The sequence below is a fragment of the Zeus faber genome, assembly GCF_960531495.2.
Source record: "Zeus faber genome assembly, chromosome: 22".
Taxonomy (NCBI): domain Eukaryota; kingdom Metazoa; phylum Chordata; class Actinopteri; order Zeiformes; family Zeidae; genus Zeus; species Zeus faber.
The window spans coordinates 21,003,322-21,021,049 of record NC_137209.1 but is presented as its reverse complement, the minus strand read 5'-3'; the positions used below and the strand labels follow the sequence as shown (position 1 = coordinate 21,021,049).

The 17,728-nt window shown below is 46.1% G+C and overlaps 1 protein-coding gene across 2 annotated transcripts in view; it reads right to left on the bottom strand.

Moving 5' to 3' along the window:
- LOC307247249 (receptor-type tyrosine-protein phosphatase delta) overlaps positions 1-17,728 on the bottom strand; it is a 225,232-nt gene that overhangs the window by 31,500 nt on the left and 176,004 nt on the right. For both annotated transcript variants that reach the window (XM_080023355.1, XM_080023356.1), the window contains exons 8-19: positions 13,710-13,979; positions 9,891-10,472; positions 8,876-9,021; positions 8,644-8,788; positions 6,535-6,861; positions 5,414-5,607; positions 4,859-4,885; positions 4,279-4,396; positions 3,099-3,686; positions 2,562-2,659; positions 1,627-1,883; positions 906-999 (exon numbers count right to left, since the gene is read on the bottom strand). In XM_080023355.1, the coding sequence (XP_079879481.1) occupies positions 906-999; positions 1,627-1,883; positions 2,562-2,659; positions 3,099-3,686; positions 4,279-4,396; positions 4,859-4,885; positions 5,414-5,607; positions 6,535-6,861; positions 8,644-8,788; positions 8,876-9,021; positions 9,891-10,472; positions 13,710-13,979 (2,846 nt within the window). The remainder of the gene's footprint in view (positions 1-905; positions 1,000-1,626; positions 1,884-2,561; positions 2,660-3,098; positions 3,687-4,278; positions 4,397-4,858; positions 4,886-5,413; positions 5,608-6,534; positions 6,862-8,643; positions 8,789-8,875; positions 9,022-9,890; positions 10,473-13,709; positions 13,980-17,728) is intronic.

Sequence of the window (17,728 nt, the reverse complement as noted above, 5' to 3'; positions counted from 1 at the left end):
TTACTGTTACGACTGCAATGGTAATTTTTTCCATTCATTTTGCATTTACTTAATTCTAGTGCTAGTCCCTGTTTTATTTATAACATTGTTTTATTTCTTATATGACTTGCTCTGTTTCTCTGCTTTAACACCAAAATTTCAAGTTATCTGATCTCAGTCCCTTTGCCAGATGTTTTACCGGCTCCCTAAAAAGGGTAAAAAGTTAGTTATTTCAAAGTTAATTCTGTTCTCAAGTGTCCCCTCCCCTCCCCGTTGTAATATTTTCAAACAAACTCCAAACGGCGTGGGGCACGGTAATCCATGACGGATTTCCGACTTGCACTCGGAGAGCATGTAGGCAGCGAAGGACCATTATCCTGTTTTGGGAAGCACGGTCCTCGCATCCGAACGTGTTTGAAAAAATAAACGAATAAAATAAGTCGACCAGCAGCCGGGCCCAGCGGCTCTAAAAGCTTTGATCCGCCTGCGCGTCCGGGCAACGGCTTCTGAGCGATCGAGGCCGCTTTAAAACAGGAAAAGTTGTCGAGGGCTTTGTACGCGGCGAGCTTTTCCTGGAACGCAAGGGGGGGGGGTGCGAGGTTATTAGCGCAGACGAGCGGAGTGGGAGGTGGAGGAGGCCGCGCGGCGGAGCACTTGACGGCTACTTCACGGCCCCATTTCCGCGCGCACGGCGCTCTCCGACGCCCGGGGAAAGGAGGAACTCGACTCTGCGGAGCTATTTGCGAAGACTTCCACCACTCCCAACCCTCCCCCCCACACTTCTTCTCTCCGGAAGTTGCACGAGTGGCGCACGGCACCTGTTTGGGGCCCGATGACCGAACACTCTGGGGAACGTGGCCCTTGTTCCCTCCCCAAATCGCGCCCCTTCGCAATGTGAGCCGTAATTACCGCCGACGCCGGCTTACCTCCTCCAGATTCATCTCGTCCGGGTTGTCCCAGGGCTTGAAGAACTTGCCGGTGCGCTGCTTCTTCAGCGGTACCACCACCACGTAGTATCCCCTGGGGTGAGAGATCGGAAGAATGGCCGTCAGTTTTTACGACACACAAAGGTTATAAACTATGGCTGTTACCGGCGCGTTTCAATGAAAACAGGCCACAACCGAAAATCAGAAAAGCACAGCGCTCTCCGGCCAGTTTGTCGGTCCACCAAAGACTGAATGAAAGGTTTGGGCGAGAGATGTTTAGGAGGAGTCGGATTCTGCCGTCGCAGGTGGCCGAGGCCCCCGCACCACCGGGACCGATTACAAACGGCGTAAAAGAGACGCCGAGTCCCAACCAATTCACACCCCTCCATCGAGGCGGCGGGAGGGATGACTACCTCTGCCCTGCCGGAGGTTTCCGGGGGCTTCCCAGTCAGGTTAGCCAGCGCTGGCCGGGAAGTCAGGGCGGCGGACTAATAGAAAAATAATGAGCTTAATCCCCGGCGAGATCAAAATCCCTAGACGGGCTTGAAGCTCTCGGTCGACCGTCGGCCGTGCTCCCAGGGCTAAGTCGGAGGACTGGAGCCCATTTGATAATGCTCATGAGGAGACGAGTCGGCTCAGAGGAGGGTGTGGGGATGGGGGTGGAGGTGATGATGGCGTACACTCAATGACATAACATCGTTGCTTGACGTGGAGATCTGACCTGACTTTCTCGGACGTCTGCACCGAGGGCAGCTGCACAATCACCATGCCGTCCGAGTTGGTCTTGCCGATCAGGTAGGGTTTGGTGCGCAGGATGTCCGGAGCGGTCATGGTGGAGACGCGGTGCTGGAGCCCCCCGGCGCTGTTCCCGCGGTTGGTCAGCAGGAAGGAGTACTGCGTCTCTGGCTGCAGGCCCGTGATCAGCTTCTGTGTGAGCTTCCCGTCCACCTCCACGCTCTGCCCGTCGTCGTAGAGAATCTGGGTAGGGGGGGGTGGGGTGGGGTCAGGGTATTTGAGGGTACACGCCTCCCACCACCCAGAGCAAGCGGCCGCCTTGGTGGAGCTCCAACGACAGCCTAGCCTAATTGGGCTATTCTGCCCATTTTCAAGAGGTTGGCGCAAAATGGGGGTAACTGACCCCTCGGGCGAAAATGACTTTTATATTTCATTGAAAGCCCTCGGTGAGCTCTACCAAGTGCTAATGGCAAAAGGTTGCCAGACTTTCATTTTTTTCAGAGGTTGGAAGGTTGAAAACATGAAGGTCTAAGAAAATGGTCAATTTTGTTTGGCCCAAAAAAGGCACAAGTCCTTTAAATGTATAAGCTACTTACAACTAGTTTCAATAAGCCAACAAACTGTGCCTTTATTTTTTAATAAAATAAATGTGTTGTTTTTTTTATTTGACTGTGCCCTCTAATACCCCCCACGGCTCCACGTTTGAGATCCATTACTATACTACTACTATAGCCCTTACTATGAGGATAATGGAGAGGTGCTCGCGCTTTGTAGATGACATTATGTAAATAAAGAGCTTCAAACAAAAAAATTGAAGCAATTATTTTACAGCTTTTTCCATGTATATTTATACTGCACTGTAAGCGCTTTCTACAGGAATACTTTAAAAACGTGCACCCTTTCCAAGAGGCAACGACTCACCGTGAAGGGCTGGGCGGCGTTGTAGTTGTCTGGGATTTCCCAGATGAGCAACACGGACGTCTTCATGGCAACTTTCACGTGAAAATTTTTTGCAAACACTGCTAAAAGAAAGGGGTACAAGAGATTTAGACAAAAAGTCGGACGCCCGGGCGACACGTCCCGGCGGCGGCGGTGGTCCCCACAGCCACGCTTACCTGTGGAGGCGTCCCCTCACGCACCGCCCGGCCGCAGACCCAAAGAGCTCCCAAGCTTACCTTCTCTCCATCAGAGCCTCTTTAAATTAATGGCCGACCTTTACTTGGCTGACAACACAACACGGGACACAGATACTTACGCCTTGCGTTTTGTTAAATTGTTTTTAGGTTAGCGTTTCTAATGGCGGGATAAATAGGCACTTTTATTTTTTTCGGCCGGTTGGTCCAATATTATTTTTTCCGCTTCTTGCAGAGATGGCTGCTCTTGCTGGGGATTAATGTATGGGGAGGAGCCAACTTTAACGGAGAGCGGAGTTAAAGGTTTTTTTGAGGATGGTCCTACCTTGATCCAGAGGCTGCGTTCTGAATTGCACACTGGGGCTATAGGGGCCGGAGCCCTTGCTGGTGAAGGCGCACATTTTGATATCATAAGTGGTGTCCGCCCGGAGGCCGTCCAGGACAACCGTGGACTCGGGGGCCGTGATGAAGAGCTCCGAGGGGCTGCGGGGGCTGTTTATGTCCTTGTACTGCAGCGCGTACTTCACAATATTCCCGTTGCGCTCAGCCAGCAGGAGGGCTTTCCAGCTAACCTGGATGGTGGTGGTGGTGGCCCCCTCTGCCGTAATGCTCTGAGGGTAGCCGCTCGGGACATCCTCGTTAGTGGTGACCTCTTTCACCGTTTCCTCCCCAAAGCCGACCTTGTTGCGAGCCGACAGGCGGAAGGTGTAGGACGCCCCCTTGTGGATCTCTTTGGTGGTGTAGTGGTTCTCGCGCTCCGGGAACTCGATGACCGTCAGGGGGTCCACATCTTTGCGGCCGAAACGGAGGCGATAGCCTTGGAGGGGGCCATGGGTCACCGCCGGGGGATGCCACTGGAGAAGGGCCGTGCCCATGTTGGTCGTACTGACCATGAGCCGGGGTTTATCGGGAACTGGGACAATGCCAACGGAGAAAGAAATTATTTCGATTAGGAATTCAAATGTTATAGACGGTGGGCTTTGCTTGTTTCCATGTGATCACAATTGCAATAGCCGGATCAACATTTCATTCAACGGTGAAATATATGGGTGTGTCTTTGAACCCTAAACTGATTATACACAGAAAAACGAAAATGGTGATCACCTTTTTTTTTTTTTCATGCGTTTACTGGATATTCCCATCGTATTTTCTCTTACTAAACCGTCAAAGATGTGCAGCATTAAACGCGATCCGTTAATTACATGATACAGACACAGTGATAAGTAATTCTGGGTTGCCATGTGGTTTGGCAGTGGCGGAGGTCTCTCGAATGATGAACAGCTCTTCTTAACATCTTTCTCCATTGTTTTCTTTTTCAAAGCCCGACACAAACTCAAACGGCGTAGCGATGGGCTGAACACCTCACAATAACCGCACCAGAGAAACGAGCAACATTCACACTCTGTGATCCGTCGAGGAGAGAGCACAAACGCATTCTCGGACGATAATGGAGTACATCGGTCGGGGGGCCACGGGACATCGCGGGGCACGGAGCGTTCTCTCACCGGCACCAGTGGTTGTGATGAGCTTGGGTTTGCTACGGGCTCCGTCGCCTTTGGTTGTGTAGGCTGCTACGGCAACCGAGTAGGTTGTTTCAGCCTGTAGCTCTGAGATGATCATTTCCTGTGGTAAAATAAAAACAACAACAAAAGCATCCTATTTTTTTTTTTTTTTTTGGACATTCACTCATCAACAGCAGCCTTTCATATATTATATGGTATGGGGGACATGACATCTATCAGTACAGCTCTGCAAACACAAAAATCACACAAATGGTGAAATAAACACCGGCAAGGTTACGATGGAGCTTTACATTCCAACAACTGGAAGTTGTGCGAATTTTACTATCAAAGTTGTTTCTTTCCAATTGCAAAGAAAAGCAATTCTAAAATGATGCAATTTCATGCTTAGGTTATTTTTATAGTCAACCAAACCAAAATGCGTTTCCGTATGGGAAAGAAAAACACCATGAGATTGAATTGTACGTGCAGCATCAGATACAGTTGCAGTATTATGCATTTAATACAACGTTTAGAAAGTGGCTGAAGGAGAACAGAAACATTTTTGTAATGGTTATTTACTCACATGTTCAGTTGAATCATCGTATTCCCACTTATTCCGAAATGTGGATATAGGAAGGAGAAGAAAAAAACCCAAGTGAGTACAGGCAGAGTAAAAGTACTTGTTCTGTTCGAACACACAAAAAAAATCGCCTTTTGTCCATTTTACTCAGATTGAGTAAAACAAAGTCACAGTTTTGTCTGAAGGTGGGTAACCATACAAGTGGGAGAATCCCCTTTAACTCTACCCTAGACCTGTACAATGTGTCTTATTATAAACAATAGTGGTAAAAGTCATAATAAAAAAGCAGCTCTGCAAGTTGAAAAGATAGTTTCAATAACGAGGAGTGCAACGATGATCGAGAAAGCTGGATTTTTTTTTTAGCAACAATGACAAAGCAGCTTTATTTTCTCCTCGCGGGGAAAAAAACAAATCTGCAGTGAATTGCGGCGTGGGCGTCGCACATCCCACAACCAGGTGAAGGTTGCAGACGCAGAGAGGGAGACAGACAGAGAGAGATAGTTTGTGGGTGCACATGTCTGAGGGATGAGGCGGGCGCGGCGGGAGGGGGTGCTGTACCTGGGCGTCATCGATCAGGATGTCCTTGATGCCTGGCTGTCCCATGGGCTCCCCATTAACCATCCTGACATAGTGCACCTGGTACCCCCGGATCTGACCGTGCTGCTTGGTGGGCATCGGCGAGCGCCAGATCACTTTAATTGACGACGAGTTGACAGCCTCCACCTCGACTTTACGAGGTGGCCCGCTGGGAACTGGAGGAACATCATGGGATAAGAGAAAAAAAACCTGTCAAAATCACAGCGAACCCCCCTTCACCTTTCTTTTATTTATTTTTTTTTTCTCTGGAGATTCCATGGAGGAAAAATATTTGCTTGGAAAAAAAACAAAAAACAAAAAACAAAAAAAAAAAAAAAAAAAAAGAGAAAAAAAAAAAAAAAACTACAAAAGTGCAGCACACTGCAACATCCACTGTTTTGACATCAATATTCCCACAATGGCAAGGAAAAAGAAAAGCGACGCCAAAAGCAGGTCTGCCATCTGGCGTAATATTGAGACATTAAAAATGGTTAGTGGATTTTTCAAAACATGGAATAAAAATGTGTTTTGTCAAAATAGAAAAATGGAGCCAAAGCGGGGCAAGAATTTTGGCTATGGAACAAGGGAACAATGAATTAAAAATGGTTGTATAAAATGGGGGGGGGGAGGGGAGTTCTCAATAAAGACCTTCATCAAAAAAAAAAAAAATGGCTTCCAACGTGTTCCCACTGTTCAGGCTTTTTCTGGCTCTTAAAAAAATAAAAATGTCGCCGTTTGGTCAAAAATTCCAAGATTCTAAAAGCAACAGTGTAGACTGGAAGTCGAGGCCTGCAGGTGTTTTTTTGGGGGGGGGTTTTGCACTGCTTTGTGGACATGGGATAAAAATAAAATAAAAATCAGCAAATTTGGCGAAAAAAAATTGCTCTCCAAAAACAAAAGACAAAGTCAAAAAGTCGGGCGAAAAAACATTGAAGCATTAGTGTTATTAAAAGCAGACGAAGGGGTTAGGAAGTAGAAGCGGCTGGAGAAGTGTGGCGACGCCATTAGTGTTTTGAGGGGACTGGGTTTAGTGAGGGAGGGGGGTTTTTTGGGGTTGGGCCCGCTTTGGCGGCCGGGCGGCGCTGGCTGGGCGGAACACATACCGTCCTCCTCCGTGCGTACCAGCTGCGGCGAGCTTTCGGGTCCCGCCCCCACGTCCGTGTGAGCTGCCACTGACACGCGGTATTCCGTCCATTTTTCCAGGTTTTCCAAAAGGTACTGGGAGCTCTCCGGGGGAATGTCATCGATTCGGTGTCGGGTGGCGGCCGCGGCGCCGTCTTCTCCCTTGGCGTTGGCGGCGGTGGCGTACTCCACCGTGTATTTGGTTATGATCCCGTTTTGCAAGTCCAGCGGTGGCGGGCCCCAGCTCACCAGGAGGCTGGTGGAGTTGGGGCTGCTGCAGCGCACGTCCTGTGGCGGGCCCGAGGGCTCTGATGGTCGAGGGTGTGGGTGGGGTGCGACCAAGGTTTTTTTTGTTTCGATTTTTTGGTTCCGGGGGGGGGGGGGGGCGCATTTGGCATCCAAGTCGGGTTTTAGTTGGAGTTTAATTGGACAATCACATTTTTTTTTTTTTTTTGATAATTGGGATGATGGTGGTGGTGGAGGATGACCGAACAGAAAAGGAAACAGAAAACAAAACAAAAATAACACAAAATGAGAAAAGGCACAAAACACGGGGTGTGGAAATCCAATGTACTCGAGGGTCAAATGGGAAATACTAAATTAAGATGAAAACAAATAAAATAAGAGGCGGAACAAACGCATCACGTGTGAATGTCTGATGGATGTGGTTGATGTGCGGACATACAGTTTCACAATATTCAACCTACCTTAGTCCAAACAAATAAAAAGGAAACATGTTCTATCATAACCTATCGGTACCAGTTATTTCAGCAGATCTCTACATATAGTCCTACATTTCCCAAATTAAATTGTTTTGGGTTGATTCCAAGTTAAATAAACCAATAATAGTAACACCACATTTTTTTTTTGCAAGCAGTTACCATCAATCCAAAAACATAAAGGTTGATGCTTCAACGTATTTAAAGGAGAAATGTTGTATTGGTCACCAACCTTTCCGAAGCCTGTTGGTTTGTGGTAAAAGCCTGACTGCACAACAGAGAACTTCCCAAGGAAACATGACTTAATTATTAGGTTCTAAAAATAAAAATAAAACGCTGGCATGCACATTTTCGTCTTTTTTTTTTTCCTCTTTCCATCATTTACCTCTGAACACACAGTGCATCAGGGGACGTTGGGACTTTTCCAACTTCCATACCTACCTTTCCCACTGCCCTTGACTCTCAGAGACCTCAGATCTATGCGTGGTTTAGCCAAGGCCGTACTGGAGTGGTTCACGTTGGAACACCTTTGTTTTTCCACGCCCCCCGCCCCAAAATAGTACTGTGCAACCCCCCCAAAACTATTCCCCCCCCCAAAAAATTATCAATTTCCTTGCGCTTGATAAACCTGAGGTCTGCAGGAAATCCCCTAACTTCAGCCCCAATGTTCACTTTGAGCTTTCTACGATGGTTTTGATCTGTGATCAGATTTGATGACTGAGTAGAAAATGGGAAAAAACAAACAAACAAACAAAAAAAAACCCTTCCATCCTCCCGAGTTATTTAATGTATTTATATTTTTTTGTAGCTGCATAGAAAGCTCAGTCTCGGGGTGCGTCTATTCGGCCGACCTGTGGTGTCACGGGACAAGGTTGTTAAGGAGGCACGAACTTGCCCTTCAGTTGAAATCAGAATCAACGTCAGTAATTTAAATATGTTGTTTTTTTCACAACAAAGAGGGTGGAGCGCGGAGGAGACGACACCACCCTGTCACCTGACGTCACAAGAAAGCCGAAACTCGGGTGTGCTCTGCCCATCAAACCCTTTCCCAACAGAACAGGGCGCGGCCACGTACACTACAAACAGACAACAGATCCATCCATTTAATAAACCAACTATTTTAATCCTGCTCAGTTTCAAATGCATTACCAGCTTTTTATTTATTTATTTATTTCGATTTTTTTTTTGGAACGTCGAGTGTTCTGAGCCAATGTATTGCAGAGCAATTTGTGACATAATGAATGCATTTGAAAATGGAGGACCTTAATATAATATTTTTTTTTGTTTTACGGAACACTTCTTCCCCCATATTAAAATGAAGTAAAATTAAAAAAATAAATTAAAAAAAAACAGATGAGGAAGAGGACCTACGTGTTTGTGGCGTGTCAGCAGCGATCTCATTGGTGTAAGCTCCAATGCCGTATTTACTACCGGCGGCTAACTGGAAAGTATAAGTAGTGAAGGGCTTCAGGTCCTTCAGCAGGTAGGTGGTGGTGGGCTCGAAGCTGACGCGTTTCTGTGGACAGAGATTAGAGCTCAGGTTTATTTTCCATACGAGGGGGCTCACAGGAGTCCACTGGAAAAGCAGCCCAAGAGACCGCACCTCCTCTTTGTCGTCCCTCTTCTTGTACAACAGCTCGTATCCTGTGATCTGGTTGTCCTGGCCGGTCTGCGCCGGGGCCACCCACGACAGCAGAATGCTGGTTTCGGACTTGGCTTCCCCTCGGAAGTCGGTCGGCTGAGAAGGAACTGGGGGTGGAGGCGGAATGCGGGGGGTGAGGCCGTTGCTTAGCGTGCTCCACCACCACCACCACACACAATGAAGTAATTACGTCCAGAGAGCTCTGGGTACGGCCGTCCATCAAGTATGTATCACTTTAACCGTCCTGTTATGCTCGACGGTCACAAACATCAAAACATGACAATTAACAAATAAATAAATACATATATATATATATACACACACACACACACACACACACACACACACACAGTATATATATCATCTTTACCAACAAATAACTTCAATTAATTTAGTGAAAGGTTGTTTTTTTCAACCCAGCATAAATCACGGTTCCCTTATGACAATTCACTCATTTATAATAAAAAAAAAAAAAAAAAAAAAAAAAAAAAAAAAAAAGTTGTTCAAAATCGTTACATTCTTGTTTTCATGTTTTTTGTTTTTAATCAGGGAACTGATTTCTTCCTTATGGTGGTGGGTGGTAAACACATGAGCAGAAAAAAATGTCTGTGCTAAAAACAATATTTTCCAAGATTTTTGTAAACAGTTTTACAGCTTTTAAAAGAGGGGCGATTTGGGCCTTTAACGGGCCCTCCAAAGCTGTTTGTGATTATTCCCATCGAGCAGAGTATTGGCTTTCCGGGTTAACACCGAGAAATTCAATTCAACCAAGTTTTGACCACCACAAAGGCCCAGGGAAAAGATAACAAGTTTGTTTGCAGCCGGAATGAACGACGAGAGCAATTTGATTTGACTTTGCCGAGACGCTCCCCTTTGAGGAACGGCTCGAGAGGATCGATCCGTCTTAATTGTGTCGTCTGAAAAACCGCGTTAAACCCTTTGCGGCGTTATCGGACCGCAACCGGCGGGGTCCTACCTCCCGTCTTGGCGATGATCTGGAGGTCCGGGGAGAGAGGTCCGTCGCCCACCGAGGTGTAGGCCAGCACCTTGATGTAGTAGGTCTTGTTGGGGATGAGGCCCTGGATGGTGAGGAAGTTGGAGCCCCGGACGATCTGCTTCTCCCACAAGTTGACGTGCTGGGCGGAGTCTATGGTGTAGTAGACCCTGTAGCCCATGATCTGCCCGTTGGCCTCCTCAGGCTCGTCCCAGTGGATGACCGCCGTGGTGGCGCTCAGCATGCGGCCCCGGACCTGCCTCGGGGCCGTGCTGGGCGCCTGCTCGGCCGTCTTGGCCTCGATGGCCTCGCTGGCCGGCCCGCGCCCGATGTTGTTGACGGCGACCACACGGAACTCGTAGTCCGAGTAGGGGCTGAGGCCGCCGACGCTGTAGCGCGTGGTGGCCACGCCGTCGATTTCCTTGTACGAGTCCTCCGAGTACTTTGACTTGTGCTGAATGATGTAGAAGGACACCGGCTCGGGATTGCCGGAGTCCCAGGTCAGGGTGATGCTGGTGGCCGTGCGTTCCGTCACCACGGGAACGCCGGGAGCCTTGGGCAATGCTGAGGTCAGAAAGGAAAAAATATATATGTATTCAGAGTAATAAGGGTGTCCAAACATGTTATAGACCAATGACAATACGGACCAGCTGCACTCAACTTTTATACTTTATAATAACTTTTATGAGGCAATCATCTCAATATTGCAAATGTCATAATATCTGATCCCACTGAAGCCCGGAGCATATTTCGACTGACAAACCTAGATTATTTGATCGTATTCTGTTTAACTGTGGCATGGCAACGCCTTAATCTTACGCGATCCGAAAGGTCTGCACCGCGGCGGTGTTCACGTGACAGACTCCCAGAGACATGATGGAACGCGGCGCACGCTGTCCCAAATAAATGAGCCGAGTCCAAAAAAATTTAAAATAGCCCCAAAAATGTCAAATGCAAGTCACCTCCTGACTTCCACTCCCATTGAGAATTAAGACTGAAGAAGGGGCCATTATGTAAACGGGGCCCGGTTGAAGGAACCTAAAATAACACGGTGTTGAGTTGGCGTGGGTGAATGGAACATAGGAATACAAACAGGACGTCTTCCTCCTTTATTTCTCATGAGAAAAGTAAAAGAGGCAGAAATATATCACTCGTCTCTCTCTCTCTCTCTCTCTCTCTCTCTCTCTCTCTCTCTCTCTCTCTCTCTCTCTCTCTCTCTCTCTCTCTCTCTCTCTCTCTCTCTCTCTCTCTCTCTCTCTCTCTCTCTCTCTCTCTCTCTCTCTCTCTCTCTCTCTCTCTCTCTCTCTCTCTCTCTCTCTCTGAAATGAGGAACTGAAGAGTGGCAGAATAAAGGGAGGGGCCCCGCCAGCACCTGGGCCACTCCCTCCTGGCTGGCGGCCGGCGGGGATACTAGTCATAATTCGGCGGCCATCTTGACTTGTAAGTCATTCACGAGGGGGCGTGGCATCCCTGTAACACTCTATTCCCAACACCCTCTTATTCCGCCGTGATGAATGCCTTTGGGGGGCTGACTGAACGGACCGCGTCGCCCGACGTTTCATCCGTTTTAATTTGAAACCGTAAAACACCACGGCCGTTTCATGACAACGGCGTTGTTCGCTAACGCCGTTGCGCCGCACGGGCGGATGGGCGTTTCGCGCGTGGGGGCGGTTATCCTGAAGTGGCTTCATCAAGCCGCGACACGGTATCAGGCCGGGCCCCCCGCAGGGCGCTCCATTAGGGCGAGCCGGAGAGCGCGCCCAGGGGAAGCACGGCGGCTTGGGAGACCCCCAGGAAGGAGAAAAACAACAAGGGCGCCGCTATCTATCCCGGAGATTTCCCAGTGTTTATCTGCTTAATAATTTAGCGGGTGGATTTATGGCTTTAATTCCGCCGTCCTCCGCCGGCGCGCGGGCAAAACATCTCGGCGGCGATAGATCGTCTTTATACGGCACCTGGAGCCACCGGCCGCTGTTATATTGAGACTGATACCACGAGGTTGCGTCTAGAGAGGTCTCGGTGTATATACGTCCGTCGCGTCGGGACACAAATCTGGGATATCGCTCTCCGGTCGCGTTGCCACGCCAACGTGATTACAACCGGATAACTAACGCGCCTCGGAGGGACAGCCGCCGATCCCCGTCGTGCTTTACAATGCAGCGACGCCAACCAGGCTGAGCTGCGGCTCGGGGACGGATAAGCGGCGCGGTATATTCTCCGTCTGGCAGCGTGCGTCGAGGTTCATTCCTTTCAAATGAGGGACGAGGGCTGGGTTTGGTTTAAAAAAATAAAAATAAAGACGATACCCGCACCAGTACCTTAAAGTGATACCAATACCTAGAGTACTTAATTCTTTACCTTTTTTTCTACTATACCCATCATGTGAATTGAGCTGCGTCAAATGCCACCACTCCTCCCCATCCAAATTATTTTCACACAAATACATTTTGGAAGTGAATTATCAAAATATTTATGAAAAAACTGTACAATGAAGTATTTGGACGGTGTCATTTTAAACAAATAGCCGGGGAAGACCTGTCCCCCTGTTCATATGGACACCTGACCCTTGTTTTAAGATGACTTGAGAAATTGTGAACCTGTCCTTGAACATACTGTTGTAGCTGCTCGAAAGACGCTTGCTGTGATTGGCTTGCTCGTAGCTGCCGCGGTGGTGGCCCAATCGCGTGTCGCATTAAATCGAAAAAGGTTTGCGGTGATGGACTGCGAGCAAAACCATAGAGACAGTCATTGTTTTGTACAGAAAGGATTGAATGCAGGTATCGTTTGACTGGAGAAGTTTCCATACTACCTGGTTTTGGGTTACTTCGATCCGTACGTTCAAGGTATTCAGGACCAATACCCAGCCCTAATGTGCACCGTATCATTTTCGCTATTCACGGGTTTTACACTTACTTACTAGTACTTGTTCTAACTTGATTGTTTTGTATTTTGTGCACACAAATGTTAAGTTCAAACACCTATCTTCAGCTATCTTCTGCCCATTTTTACAACAATGCAACATTTCCCTAAAAACTCTCCAAACTTACACATAAGAGGCCTCCGACAACAACTTCTGAAGATGAGAAAACATTTGTAATCTTTTTTTGGCCTGTACGGGGTTAAAATGTCATCTCTTGGCTCATCTGGATGATAGGACACATTTCCTCACATGCCTATGAATTTGTGCTGGTATAGTAAGTGCTGGTACTGTTGGTACTTAAAGTCTTTGTTGCGGGATTTTCCTGACCCAGGTCATCCTCTGAAAATATCTTACCGTGATGGTAGGAGAGGAATTACTGTAACTCCCCTTTATAAAATGTTTTACGTCATTTAAAACTCCATTGAAAGAAATAGTTTAGATAATTGATGGGTACATAATAATAATAATAATTTTATATATATATATATATATATATATATATATATATTGGAAATAAAAACATATACTTTACTTTCATTCCAAAATAATTGTAAAAACAAACAAAAACATATATATATTTTTAAATCAATGCATTCACTCGCACTAACCACTCCCTTGTTAATTCTCCCTCAGTGGCGTTTTTTTATGTTACTTATTCAAAACTACTTAGAAAGAATCTAAATAAATATATGAATAATAATTGCAAAATATAAAAAATATTACATCAACTTTTCATTATGAACATTAATTAAATTATGAAACACATTTGAATATGAATATTATTTGAATATTCTGACATATACAATTAATGTAAAATAATAATAATAAACATGACAATACTTGAACCAACGCATTTACACCCAAATACGACTCGTCCTCACCTTTCACGGTGATCTGAGCGATGGCCTCTATCACGCCCAGCGTGGACATGGCCACGCAGGTGTAGTTGGCCGACTGGCGCACGTCGGTGAGCTCCAGCACGTTGCGGCCGATGGGCATGTCGTCCTCGGGGGTCAGGTCCTCCGCGCCGAGCATCCACTTGACGTAGGGCATGGGCGAACCCACCGCCACACACGTGATGTTGACACTGCCGCCCGGCATGATCTCGTTGTCCGTGGGAGGGATGGAGAACCTCGGGGGCACCCGGCGCACTGTGGGGGACAGGGGGATGGGGTCAGAAAAACTGGGAAAAAAAACACGGAAATGGAAAAACAGGGCTTCGCTATGGGGCTGAAAAAAAACAACCAAAAAACAGGCTTAGGTTGATTCTTGGACTTCTTGCAAATATAACCAAAAAAATATATATATATATATACATACATTTATATTTTTATGTACTGTTTATCTAAAGCTAACGATATTCGTATTCAGACCCAGTCAATACTTGCATACTTACTGCCACACAGCCCTTGCATATTGTGTATTTTATCTTATCTTATCATAGATGACAATTTGTTTATTAGAATTTCAAATTACTTCAAATTTATTGCGTTTTATTTATTTTTTTTGTTAGACTGTTAGGCTTTCCCTTTCTACACTACTGCCTGTTTGCACTACAATACACCAACTATACCTAACAAGACAAATTCATTGTACATATAAATCCACCTGCCCACAATAAACAAATTCTGATCAAATTAAAGTAATTCAATGTTCAGTGTCGGGATTCTATCAAAACCTTTTTTTTTTTTTTTTATGGTGGGGGGACATTATGATTGTCGGATGATAACACAATTAAGCGAAAAAGGCATTCACACACACTTTGGTGCAAAGGCCTTCAGCTTACAGATTTACGGGAACAATGAAATCGAGCACCATGCAGAAAAGACAAAATACCATACCACAATACATGGAAATACAGCAGGTGCAGCAGGGTAGAGTTGTGTGGAAGCACACAACTATTATTTATGCCGCGTACCTCCGTTCGATGTGAACAAAATGTGCTCCCTGACATTATCACATCGTACATACACATAATTACTGGAAAACAAAGAGCTTTTTTTTTTTTGGTGCTAATGAGACCAAACCAAAAGTGGGTAACACATTCCAAATGAATCATTAAAAATGTAAAAAAAAAAAAAAATAATAATAATAATAATAAATTTGTTTAAAAAAGCGTTGCATGTTGACTGCGTAACACCCACAGTGCACATGGAGAGGTTCAAGGCCTGTCCGAGGGTTGCCAGGTTGGCCCCCATGCACTGCAGAATTCAGCCGGGGTTTGGGGATTCGTTAGGGGAAGTGATCGGGGAGCGGAGGAAGCGCCGGTGGGGGTGGAAATGAACCGTGACAACGGAAGAGGTGTTTGAAAGGAAGGGTTGGAGACGTTGGGTGCGCAGAGACACGGACACCGCGGGCGACTTCAAGACGGATATCCCGTAAAAAGGCGGAGAAGTCAAAATGCAAGGGGTCGGATCGGAGGTCCGGCAACGCGCTGTGGCACGGTGGGGAAAAAAGGGCCCAATGGCTCCTTTAAAAAACATCCTCTCAAGCTGGACAGGAGAGGAGGTTTGGAAGACGGAATGCCTCACTCCGTGGTTGCACGGGGTTGTAAAAGGCCGGTAGAGGGGGATCCAAAACTGAATTAAAAAGCATGAGGTCAGGTGTTTACAGATTAAAATTAACACCATGTGGTTCATCTGTACGCGTGCCAGTGCCGCGGGCGGCTTCGCAGGCGGGGTATAATCCAAATCAGGACTAAGATAATACTACTTAAAGTAATCAGGATTTCAAAAAAGCCTTTCTAAGACGCCGCTTAATTTTAGATGAATTAGTTGTCGACTAGGACGTCCTAGAATAAGGTAAAGTTGGACAAGTCGGCTCCTTCCGTCTGGTCCACCTGGAGGCCACGCCCACTAATCCAAAGGTTTAAATTAAACCTTCAACTCGGACCCAGATCAGCTCTAATCTCCCTTCTGGAAATCAAAAGGCCATTTCAGTCAAGGTTAAAAGTGTGATTTAGTCGGAGACTAGACGTAATCTGTGTCTGTGAAATCGCTCCCTGTGTCCTGTACTGGATGTCCAGGGTGCTTTATTTGGCTGCAATTTCCAGCCTCGGTTGGTACCGCTTGGCTAAAATTACGCGTTATACATTGAATATTAAGAATACTAATACCTCAAATTACTGTATACTGGTGTGATAAGGGGTTAACCCTCTTTTTTAAAGTTATACAAAGCAATGCTGGGTATTTAGACTAGGGGCTTAAAACACAAACACCCCCCCCCCCCCCCGCGTATTTACATTTTTAGTGTTCCTTCCCCTAAACTAACATTCCTAAACCAGTTAGGTTTTTGTTCCTTGTAAAAAAATGTTTGTTTACGTTTTTCAGAGTGTTTTTGCATATTATTATTGTTATTATTATTATTTGAAGGTTTATTGTATTTTACCAATTTCAGATTTTTTTAGTTCATCTTAGGTTTCTTACCACATTTATTGAGACATTTTTCAGTTTATTGAATATATTGCCAATTATTAGAACTTTTTTGATTTGACAAATTGATATATTGTTTGAATGTTGAGGTTTATTGCATATAGTCATTGTTTCTGTTTTTATTCCTATTACTTTATTATTATTTAATATTGATTTGAGCTTCTGTAACGCTGAAATTTCCCTCCGGGGATAAATTAAGTGCCGTGTCTATCTTTCCCTTTCGATTGGGACAACGTAATTGGATAGTATGTCATCGTGTTTGCCGATTTCGCATCCGACATAACCGCCGCGTGCCCGAAGACGCCGGCCGCCATTTTGTGAAACTCCCGCCGAGCAGGTTGCGGGGGGTGAGAGGAGTCCTCATTAAATACTCCCTCACACTCGATATTTAATTACTAACCCAACCGAGTGGTGTTCCCCGCAGATCAAATGTTATCCGTCCCATTTGGATATAATTACATTTGTCGAGTATACAGATAATGATCCCAACACATCATTCTTCTGCGGCGTCTGGGGTCGAATCATCCTCTTCAGAGGGAAATGGTCTTTTTTTTTTTTTTTTTTTTTTACTGCTCCGCAATTACCTTCAGTACCAATTAAAATGAGTTGCGCGTGATGTTTTTATCCAATTTTTTTTTTTTCATTTTCTTAATGTTGAGTTATGCGGCGCGAGGAGACTCATCATTTAAAGCCGCCATTAAGAGATACATTCACAAATCATTCTGGAGGAGCCAGGCGTCTCAGTCAGAAGTACATACATCTGTTAAGTCCTCCAGTCCCACATCCTCTCTCGCCTGACGCTCCTCAAGTTGTTGATCATTTCACTTTTACCTTTATCTACGTCTTCATGTCTCTCTGCTACCAGTCCAACTGCGGTTCTAGTTGGGTTTGAGGCCTCGTCACCCGCGCGGGTGAGGGTTCTAGTGCCTAAACCCGTTTGATTTGCGCCTTCATTTCTTTTTCTATTTGAAGATTTTTATTTATTTTTTGCTTTCTATCTAACTAAGTGATAATGTAACAGCCAGCAAGTCATTATTGCAAAAATAGCCCCCGACAGAGTAATCAGGGTGGTGCATCACTCTGAAGAGTGCTATTTTGGGACAATGTCTGACTGACTGCACATAATGTGATCTTGCCTATTATTACACCACTACCTGATAAATGAAATAATACATTGAGACCAGGACAGTATGACCAGTTTAAGAGCGTCCGCAAAGAACACTCGTCCACAGTAAAGCTAGCACCGTGGCTGCCTGTGCCAACGGTCATTATTCAGAGAAGAAACCGAGCACTGAGCACCCCTTTTCAGCTTTGGGTTGGTCAGAGTAGTCAAGGGCGGACGGGGACGGTGAGGGGGTTTTGGGTGAGGGGACTGCACAGGAAATGAAAGGCAAGCATTAGCAGGGGGCCATGCAAACCCCTTCCCTCCCACATCCCCCCATCTCCAAGACGCAGACGCCCTCAGATAT